The 12,004-nt window shown below is 32.3% G+C and overlaps 1 protein-coding gene across 1 annotated transcript in view; it reads right to left on the bottom strand.

Annotated features, from left to right (window-relative positions):
* Positions 1-12,004, bottom strand: part of LOC127729292 (diacylglycerol kinase beta-like) — a 138,928-nt gene that overhangs the window by 44,348 nt on the left and 82,576 nt on the right. Inside the window, exons 15-18 of the mRNA XM_052237031.1 lie at positions 3,670-3,747; positions 2,811-2,896; positions 2,028-2,102; positions 608-693 (exon numbers count right to left, since the gene is read on the bottom strand). Of these exons, the coding sequence (XP_052092991.1) occupies positions 608-693; positions 2,028-2,102; positions 2,811-2,896; positions 3,670-3,747 (325 nt within the window). The remainder of the gene's footprint in view (positions 1-607; positions 694-2,027; positions 2,103-2,810; positions 2,897-3,669; positions 3,748-12,004) is intronic.

The following is a 12,004-nucleotide window of genomic DNA, read 5'->3' as shown; positions in this document are numbered from 1 at the left end:
ATTTACCTGATTACTCACATTCTAACCCTGCTATATGTATATTATTTGCCCCAGTATTCACATTCTAACCCTGCTACATGTATATTTACCTGATTACTCACAGTCTAACCCTGCTACATGTATATTATTTGCCTGAGTACTCACAGTCTAACCCTGCTACATGTATATTATTTGCCTGAGTACTCACAGTCTAACCCTGCTACATGTATATTATTTGCCTGAGTACTCACATTCTAACCCTGCTACATGTATATTTGCCTAATTACTCACATTCTAACCTTGCTACATATGTGTATGCCTGTCTAAATTCTGAAATATTCTCTCTATTTGTCACCACTCTTTTTAAGTATTTTTTGATATCAAGAATTTAAGAATTTAGAGTAAAATCTTCAGCTGTTTGTCTTGAAATAGATTAATACTTTGCCTAGACTTTGGGGTAAATAAAGCTCTTGTATGATGTGGACAATTTTCCATTAATTACAACCTTATATTGATCTTCAAACATCTATTTAACCTGTACTTTGATGTTATCCAACTGTCTATGTTAAATTATTTACAACTTGTCCAGATTCTAGGCAATTTAAGCTTGCCATACTATAAGTATTACCCATGGCATCTATTAGCCATCCCACAGTACCATCTCCTCCACAGGCTAATATTCTGGCTCCTGGGACGTCATGAAAAAACTGTAAACTGTCAAATTAAATATAACATAAGTTCAACTTAAAATATCGAATGCACTGATTACAATAATATGTACAGTAAATATAAGTTCTCATCTGAAAGTGTTGACAATCAAGGTTGATGATGAGTGTGACACAATAAATTGTAACTAATTCAATGCAAATCATTAATAATGTCTGAACATGAAGACCGTACTTTGACCTATAATGGTTTACTTTTATAAATTGTGACTTGGATGGAGAGTTGTCTCATTGGCAGACATACCACATCTTCTTATATCTATGAAGGAGAGTTAAGACAACTTCATATTGTATTGTGCTTTTTATAATTCTGAGATTAATATGTGCCATGCCAAACATTGTCAGTCCTGACCCACAAAATTGACTCTGGACTGCCAATTTTTTTTCTATCTGATGGTGCAGTGTGTATTGGACCCTGTTTAGAGGCAGTTTCAAGCATAATGTGTGGTGTCATAGCTTAGAATTGTACTATATATTTATCTGAACTAAAATCGCTTAAATTCATTAAAAATCATTTCAGGAGACTTTACCTTGTTGAAGGTTGTATGGTGACTTAAAGTTGCTAACATCTACTTTATTTGGAAAGTTGTTTCATTGGCAATTATGCTAACATCTACTTCATTTGGAAAGTTGTCTCATTGGCAATTATGCTAACATCTACTTCATTTGAAAAGTTGTCTCATTGGCAATTATGCTAACATCTACTTCATTTGGAAAGTTGTCTCATTGGCAATTATGCTAACATCTAATTCATTTGGAAAGTTGTCTCATTGGCAATTATGCTAACATCTACTTCATTTGGAAAGTTGTCTCATTGGCAATTATGCTAACATCTACTTCATTTGGAAAGTTGTCTCATTGGCAATTATGCTAACATCTACTTTATTTGGAAAGTTGTCTCATTGGCAATTATGCTAACATCTACTTCATTTGGAAAGTTGTCTCATTGGCAATTATGCTAACATCTACTTCATTTGGAAAGTTGTCTCATTGGCAATTATGCTAACATCTACTTCATTTGGAAAGTTGTCTCATTGGCAATTATGCTAACATCTACTTCATTTGGAAAGTTGTCTCATTGGCAATTATGCTAACATCTACTTTATTTGGAAAGTTGTCTCATTGGCAATTATGCTACATCTTCTTATTTCATATTTAAAATTGTAATTTCAAATAGCCACATGGCTTTAGAGGAAAAACCTTTTGCAATGTTTTACAGATGGACGACAAAAGGACAATGAAATCAGTGTGAGGAAAATAGCTTACACTGGACCTTTGGGAAAGGTGAGCTAAATAATATTACAGTATAAACTATCAAATTACCCCTGCATTGGTCCTCCTTTTAACATATCATACACCTGTCGGGGATTCAACAGATACTGAAATTTTCTCAATAACCTACAAAATACAATAAAGTTATTTGCAATTTGTCACTTGAACAGTATAGGGGCCTTTCCATAAATATGGGTTAAAGTGAGATGATAGGAGTCAATTGGAAGGCATTGATACTTAGTTAATCGTTTGAAATTTTATGCATTTTGCACTGTCCTAAATAAAGTATCTTTCCTAAATCTATTCTAGAGTACATTAATCAAATATGAAACAGACCCACTTCTGTCAATTTTTCACATATAGGTTATGATTAAATAAACCGTTTTTAGATACATGATATTAATGTTGAATGTCAAATTTTGTTATAAATTATAGCACTACTTCATAAACTTGGTATTGAGTCACTTGTAATTTTAACTAACTGCTGTATTTTCTAAGAGTAATCATAATTTTGGTTTAGGTGCCTAATAATCCCTGAAGGTCATATAATGACCTCTCATAAATGTGTGTTTTCACATCTCCTTTCATTAACACTTTGATGCTTGTGTTTATAGGAGAGAATCAATGTATTCATGTGATTAAGAATCCAAACCTGTTGATCTAAAGGGAGACAATTCAATTTGTAATGTGATTAAAGGGGAACAACACACCAGGTAGTTTGATTTAATGAGGGATACTCGTTTGTAAAAAAACACAACCTTGTTATCTGAATGTTTTAGGGCATCACTAAAGATTTTTAAATATTTCAAGAAAATTTAAAGGGAGATAACTTACTTAGCACCTTGTTTTCCGCCACTTTTTGGATTTAGAAAGATGAGCAATGGATGTGTGCCTGGTAATGGAGTGATTTGAAATGAACCCTGTAAAATAAAAAAGTAATTATTAATACATATTCTCTCATACAACTATGGAATATAAGAGCCTTGCTTATTGGTTGTAAGATAACTATTGTAAATAAGAGCTTTTTTTATTGGCTCTAAGACAACTATCGTATATAAGAGCCTTGTTCATTGGTTGTACAATATAAACTATTGTATATATTAAAGAGCTTTGTTTATTTGTTGTAAGGCCTTTCCCAAGTTAGGAACCTTTTCACTGGTTAAGGATCTTCTGTCAATGTTTAGTGATTGGAGTTGATGTACAGTCGTCATTTTTATACATTGTATTGATACTTGGCTACCGTATCACAATGTCATCTCATCTCTTGTTGCTGGGTTACTGTGTCCTTAATAATTACACCATATCTCCTTCTTTTATTCAAATATCTTAGGGGCATGAAACTAAGGGATATGGAATATACCAAATTATTTTCAGTTGCTTGAAGCAAAAATGGAAAAATTATTAAGTCACATATCTGAAAAAAAAAGTAAATGGTTGAACACTGTAAGAGGGGCTGACTACATAAAATAGGTACTCAATTTTCTCTGCCTCTCTCCCTTCCAATATAATTTCATACTGATATTGGCATATTTAAAAATGTATAAAAAGAACTCACCTTTTAAAAAAAAATTGTTTTTTTCTTAAATTGGTGCTAAATTTTTGTACTTGTCCTCAACAACAATAAATTTCCTTTACTGCACAAATATGACTTTTTGTACTGTACTTTATGAAAAGTTTACTATCAAATACTTACAGGGCCTTCAAATGTAGTTGAGTCTGTTCTTTGTAACCCTTTTTTGTTCCCTTTGACTTCTGAATTTCTCTGTCTTTCCTGCAAAAGACAACAGCAGGATACTATTTTATGAATCGAACGCAATACTGTCACATTTGTTCACACTTATAAAAACATAGCAATAATTTCTGAATTTATAGTAATAATGGTAAATGTAGGATAAAGTCACTTAAATAAAGTTTTTGTCATCTGAGCAATGAACTGATAATGTTTGAAATAGTGCTTACTATATTTCTAATAAAACTGATCAGTGAGAAGAAAACTGATTAACAGATAAATGATTTCAGCTGTCAGAACTTTACATATAACATAAAAAAAGTTGTAAATTTACGATTGGATTCATTTATTATTTGTAACTGTATGTGACCATTCAATTATTTATTAATAAAAGAACAGAGTTCCAATGTCCCCCACGTTGCACATATTTTATCTATCCAAGGTACAAGGGCAATAACTATAAAAAAAAAAAAAACTTTTATTTTGTTCTTTAAAACTTTTTATAAATATCTTAGAGAAATGAAGGCTTCGTAAATATAAATCAACATGCAGACATCTTATACGTTCAGGTATTTCACATCCAATCTTTTATGGTAATATTCTATACAAAGCACAAAAATGTCAGCATTCACCTCAAAAGCTAACCAAACCTTTAAACAGACTTATTCAGAAGGGATATAGTTACAATACTGTTGTCAGGTCATTAAAGATGGTATATTTTGGTATTAATATTGATTCACTCATAGGGTTTTTGCATCGGAAATAAACACATTTATTCTAAAACCAGTTGTTGGCATGATACAGGTTATGTTCTTCTCATATATTTTATGATGGTATGATACTAAACCCCTAACAGGAAGGATTGAGCTTGATTTTCATATGATGAAGACATAATCTTTCAATCAGTTTAATTGAGGTCTGGAGCTGGCATGTCAGTAACTGCTAGTAGTCCTTTGTAAATTTATGTATCATTGTCATTTTGCTTAGTTTCTTTTGTTACTTTTTCTGACATCGGACTCAGACTTCTTTTGAACTGAGTTTTACTGTGCATATTGCTGTGTGTTTGTTTATTCTACATTGGCTAGAGGTATAGGGGAGAGTTGAGATCTCACAAAACATGTTTAACCCCGCCGCATTTTTGCGCCTGTCCCAAGTCAGGAGCCTCTGGCCTTTGTTAGTCTTGTATGTTTTTTAATTCTAGTTCATTTATATGTTTTGGAGCTGAAACCCGCCTCCGGGTGCGGGATTTTCTCAATGTGTTGAAGACCCTTGGTGGCCTTCGGCTGTTTTCTGCTCTTTGGTCGGGTTGTTGTCTCTTTGACACATTCCCCATTTCCATTCTCAATTTTATTCAGAGCAAATACAATGCAATTTCCAATATAATTAATATTTCCAAGGTACAAAACTCGATAAAAAATAATTGACCAGCACTTATTTTCAAAAGTGTCAAAGACATTGCTGATATAAACCTATGATATAAGTTTTATAAAATTCTGGCAAGAATTGTAAATATAAGAGCACTAACAATGCAATTTTTCATTTAATCAATATTTCCAAGGGACATAACTCTTTTAAAAATAATTGATCGGCACTGATTTTCTAACTCGTTCAAGTCATTGCTGATATAAACCTAAGTTATAAGTTTCACAAAACTCTGGCAAGAATTGTACAAATGAGAGCCCTAAAGATGCAATTTTCCATATAATTAATGTTTACAAGGGGAATAACTCTTTTAAAAATAATTGATCGGCAAAAATGATTTTTCGAACTTGTCTCAAACATTGCTGATGATATGATATAAGTTTCATAAAAATCTGGTGAGAATTGTACAAGTAAGAGGGCTAACAAGAACCAGACGGACCGCTGCCCGGTATTTCCATGTCCCCCGCAATGCATAGTGCGGGGGACAATAACTACTAAGTGGTAAAAGTAAAACTAAATATGATATCCATTTTAACACTATAATTTAGAGAGAGATATTTCAAAGTCACCAAAGACAGCCCTGCCGTGTTTGTAAAGAAGACACTTTTTGATAATGCAATGTGAATATTTTATAAGATACGATACTAAATACAAAATTTGAACCAAGTTATGGTGACCCAAATGTTACTGAGCTGGGTTACACCACATAAGAAGGTTACAACAGATAAATCAGCAAAGGATGCTGGGATAGATGTCACCCAAGGTTAAATTTAGGTCATACAATACAAACTGTCATAATAATATATTTTCCTAAAAAAGCATAAAGTTAAATTATTACCATGGTAATACATCATCCTAAGTTTCTAAGATTAAAACTTATTAAACTCACTCCAGGATAAAATGTTGGTCAAGGCAATTTATATGTTTTTGATTCACTTTTACTATAGTTAAAGCTTGCAGTAGTGAAATATTGATATTTAATATTTGTTCTCCAAATCATGGGCCTATAAACAGAGATTCGTCAAATTTTGATGAACGTACAAGGAACTAAATTGACTTGCTGTGGATGCAGTATTGGGCTAAGTATCCCCTCACTCATATTTCAAGGAATCAGAAAACAGGAACTCTGTGTCAGACAGATCCAAAACGTGCACACACGTTACAAGTTATTCTGTTCTGACAGTAGTTTCTGAGATTGATTGATTGGTGTTTTAACAATTCATTCTGTACTATTGTGCTATTTCATGGCAGTCAGTTTTTATCGGTGGAGGAAGCTGGAGTACCTGGAGCGAACCACAGACCTTTGGTAAGAAAACTGATAATCCTAGTCAATAAAGATTGGAGACCAGTGCACCTGACATGTGCTGGATTCAAACTCAGCTTGAAAGGCTAGTGATACAGTAGTTCGACTACTCAGACCACTCGACCACCAAGGCCCCCTGTAGTTTCTGAGAAAAGTTTGATATATTTTTTAAGTTCATTCAACATACTAAACATTCAAAGTATCTACAAAAAGGAAGTAGGTATCTGAGTCACTTCTAGAATTGGGGTATAATAATGACCCATGACCTAAACAATATGGCCGTCACTTCTAGAGTTGGGGTATAATAATGACCCATGACCTAAACAATATGGCCGTCACTTCTAGAGATGGGGTAAAATAATGACCCATGACCTAAACAATAAGACCGTCACTTCTAGAGTTATGGTATAATAATGACCCATGACCTAAACAATATGGCCGTCACTTCTAGAGTTATGGTATAATAATGACCCATGACCTAAACAATATGACCGTCACTTCTAGAGTTATGGTATAATAATGACCCATGACCTAAACAATATGGCCGTCACTTCTAGAGTTATGGTATAATAATGATTCATAACCTAAACAATATGGCCGTCACTTCTAGAGTTATGGCATAATAATGATTCATACCTTGCACATGATTACAATGATTTTTGCACTCGTGTTATTGTTATACTGTGGATTCATTATTATACTTGGGATACCAATTTTATAGATATCGTTGTGACAGATGACCCAAGAATTCAAATGTTCAAGAAATAACAAATTTTCTGAAGGCTTATATGCAGACTTTGGCAAAATCATGAAATCAAATATATTTTGTACTAACGAAAATGCAAGTTTTCCTTAATCCACGAAAATTGGTAAACATGGAAATAAATGAATCCACAGTAATGATCCATGATCTTGAAGAATGATGACAAAATATTTTTGCACTCATATTATTGTTATAGTTAATGACACAAACCAAAACTTTTATTTTTCATTGTTATTATGTGGCACAGTGAAAGTTGAAGGAAAATTTTTAGATTGATGATTTCTCTGTCTTATAAAAGTCACATTACTGGGAAAACAATGTTGTAAAAAGTTTACACCAACTTGTTAGTAGAATTTAAGAAATATTTCTTTCCAAGTGGGTATAATTAACATCAAAGTATCATCAAATAGAAAGTGATGGCAGATCTGAATATCGCTTACACTGAGCGTTCCTGATGAAGGTAAATACAAATAAGCGCTTTGAATGTATGAAATTTATGATCTGTTGTTTTCAATTTTTACATAATACAACTTAACATTATAAAATTTTAGACCAACTATGAAATCTCTCTTTAAAACAGAACTAAGAATATGTAACAATATTTAGGAGGAACAAATAGAACCACTGAGGGGCCTGATGGGGGGTCTCATCACGATTCACGATTTGATTTTTTTGTCAATCACAATTCACAGAAAATAAATTTCCATGATCATGGATCACGAAAATATAAAAAAAAAAAAATCTGTAGAAAAACGGATCACGATAGCGAAAATGCGCCGATCACGAAGAACGAAAATAACCCATCAGGCCCCTCAGCACTGACAAATGAATGACAAGGTGATACAGTATACCACCAACTCCCTGGGTTAAAACACTCTGTGTATGTGGCATAACACTCTGTGTATGTGGCATGACACTCTGTGTATGTGGCATGACACTCTGTGTATGTGGCATAACACTCTGTGTATGTGACATAACACTCATTGAGTGGAAGTTAAATAACTGATCTTTTAAAACTCTTCATAACATACACACATACTAGTATACAGCAATTGGCTAATCAAAATTACGGCTATATTCCAATTTCATGATCTCACTATTTCAACAAGGTTATTTATACTTGCAATTATTTATCAAACTTATGGGTATAACAACTGACAGACAAGATTTTCATTTTCTAAAAGCTTACCACCAAAAAAATTCATGCATTGAAAATGGAAGATGTCTGACAAAGGAGATAACTGTGACTAACAAATTCAATCTGAAAATTCCATGCTTGAAAAAAAATACAAATATATAATTTTGGCTAAAGCTTTGGTATACATGTTCTAACTGAAGTGATAGACGATGGAGTTAAATTAACATAAACTGTCCTATTTAAAGCACAGTTCAAATTAATTAAGTTAAAGTCTTGATTGACATTGTGTGAAAAATTCTTGTGCTGTAAAACCTAAATAAACAGGGATTGGTGCATGTTTGTGAGAACCATAGATTTACCTTGGCTTACAAAAAACATAAGCTGAAAAATAGCATTAAAGAAATGAATTATTTTTCAAATTTAGATTTGGAAAAATGAAAATTTGATCACTATCTTTTAATCTGTTTGTTGAGATTATTATGTTCTACAGGATAAAGCAAAAAAAGGTAAAAATCCCATATGAAAACCAGTTTTCAAAATCTCACAACCTTTCAAATTTTTGAACCAAAAGGCAAAAATAATTCTTCTTAATCCATTATTTCGGGAAAATATTGCCCTTATTGATTTCATGAAATATTATGATACATACATAGGATAACAAATATTGATCATTGATTTAATGCCCTTTTTGTTCTTACAAAGTCAGAGCTGTGTAAAAAAACAATATTGAGGATGTGATCATGATAATATCCTTAATTTAGTATAAACTTTGATCTTCAATGGAGAAAGAACATTATAAGGTCCATATGCTTTGTGAAAACATTGGCCACAGCAAAAAGTACAACAAATTCATTTAAGAGAACCTTATTCATATTCCCACCAAATATAAAAATATTGTTTTAGAGTCCCAATCCAAATATACTAAATAAAATCATACATTTCAAGGAAAATTAAGTAATTTAACAAATAAGAATATTGCCTTGCTTACATTATTACTATTACTTTCCTTGTTTATTGAACCGTGGAAACAGTGTAATAACTGTAATTTGACAATTAATTTAAAAAGTTCACATCCTAATGAACTTGTGAACTAAGTTTCAATTGGATCTGACCAAAACTTGATGATAAACTACCCAAAAACCAAAAACTTAACCTCAGTTACAATATCACATTTGCATGTTCAGCGAACCATGAAATTGAAGTCATAAACATTATTTGCCAGAAAATTCAGAAAGTTTACATCATAACGAACAGGTGTACTAAGTTTCAAGTAGGGTGACTACAACATCCTTATAAACTAAATTAACCAAATTCTTAAACCTTTTTCTTGACAGAAAAACAGACGATTGCACAGACCAGAAGATACTATTTGCTCATGGTTTGTTGCTATGGTAAACTGTCAATTGTGAAATTTGTTTTTACTTTCTGATGTTTACCTCAGATCATGTATGGTATATTATTACCTGTAATTGTTTACATTAACTTGATTTGAACTTTGGTGGATAGTTGTCTCATTGGCAATCATACCACATCTCTTTATTTTTATAACATACATTTTCCACAGCACCTGAGATCACCCCCAGTTGTTGGTGGAGTTCGTGTCCCTCAGTCTTTAGTTTTCTATGTAGTATTTAATAGACTGTTGCTTGTCTTTCATAATGTTTGTTTTTTTGGTGACAAAAAAATTGACCTCATTACCACTACTTATTTTTATTTCTATATAAATGATAAGTGTCCATTCAAGAGACCATCAGAGTATGAGGATAAAACCAAGTTTCCTCCCCTGGCTTAGCATCACAGCTGGTTCTGTTTTAAACCATACCACTTTTTGGGCAACATTATACAAATTATACTAAATTAAGAATCTAAAAATACTAATCAATGAAAAACTGTGCCATTTTTGACAAATGCTACACTGGTTTAATCAAACTTATAAGTCCAATACAAAAACCTTTAGTGAGCAAGCTTACATACCCCATGCTCCCATATAATAAGGTAAAAGCTTATAGTGACCTGATGGCATAGTTTTTCTTTTTACTTTACGGTATGATTCTTTTCTGTTATGATTTTCGACAATAAGATTGTCATACACAGATCTATTTTAAGTAACTTTGACCATGACCTTATTTTTAGTAATAAATAGGGATCTTCCTCTCATTATGTGAGACTAATTAACAAAGTAAGGTTGCAATTCCATACATATTATTTGAATTGGCATCCCCAAATCACTTCTTTGCACAAATTGGTCTATTTTTAGTAACTCTGACCTTAAACTTTTAGATACTGATCTAAAAATCAATAAGGATTTTCCTCTTAATCTTTCAAAAATAATAGGTCCAAGTATAGTTACAATGGATCTGAAGCAATTGAGTTGGCATCCAAAAACCACTGTTTTGCACAAATTTCTATCTTTTTTTTGGAACTACAACCTTGACCTCTGACCTCAAAATCAAAGTGATTTTCCTCTCATTATTGTGACCATACAATAAGTAAGGTTGCAATCCCATGTGAAGTATTTGATTAAACATCTTCAAACCACTTTTTTTCACACAAATTTGGGTCCATTTTAGTACTAGGTACTTGCGCCTTAAATTTGTAAACATTGAATCAATTTCTGAATATATAGCATTACAATAATCATGGTCATCTGGAATGAACACTATACATAAATGATGAACAATGGTAGTAAATAGTCTAAACTTAAAAGGACTAGCAAATAAAAAGCAACTACATTCCTCCCCATAATGTCTCACCTGAAAACTTTCTTTATCTGCAACAGTGTCAATAGAAAATATATAATATGGTGTGTGGGTTTCATTAAGACTGTCCTTGATGTTAAAAGACCTGATAAAGGAAGATCAAAAAAATTGATCATGCCAGAATGTTGTTTTCACCAAAAAACTTATGGCTGTCATTCACTCAACTGTGAGTTCTGGTACATTTGACCTGATTTAAATTACTAACAGGTCAGTCAACTGTGAGTTCTGGTACATTTGACCTGATTTAAATTACTAACAGGTCAGGTAAATTATATAACTAGTGTTTCATTTTATTTTATTTTTCATTTTTGAGAAAAAAAATCAATTAAACAACATTTTGCATCTTGATTTCAAATATTAACAAATTCAATAGCCAATAACTAGTTTGGGAATATTGTCTAAGAATAGCATGTATTCTTTTTGTTTAAATGTCTTCAGGAAACAAGAACAGGGCACATAAAAAACTTGATTGTTATAAAGATATATGTTTGACAAAAACCTTACAATTGATTTTTACCTTAAGCTGTATTCTTTTGGGGATCAATGCATTTCCATTGCACAGCACAAATAAATGAAGAATGTCTCCATGGGACACAGATGCCCCAATTGTAAATATACGGCAAATTCAGAAATTTTTCAATTTACAATGGGAAATTACTCTAGAACGGTGGAATTGACACCACCCAAATTCGAACTTGATTTGTGTTGAGTGGTAATTAGAATTGAGTATACGTTTCATAATATTTGGTTGAGGCAAACTAAAGTTAGAGAATGGAAAGTTATTTTAAGACGTAAGAACAGATGAAGACGTACAAACGGACAAGGACAAAACTTAATGCCCCCTCCCCTGCAGCGGGGGCATAAAAAGAATCAAAATCATATTCAAATTTTTATGAATATATTTTGCATAATTC

Source organism: Mytilus californianus, unplaced genomic scaffold (assembly GCF_021869535.1).
Source record: "Mytilus californianus isolate M0D057914Y unplaced genomic scaffold, xbMytCali1.0.p SCAF_2, whole genome shotgun sequence".
In the NCBI taxonomy this organism is placed as follows: domain Eukaryota; kingdom Metazoa; phylum Mollusca; class Bivalvia; order Mytilida; family Mytilidae; genus Mytilus; species Mytilus californianus.
Note: the sequence above shows the minus strand (reverse complement) of the source record. Positions and strands in the feature narration are given on the sequence as shown.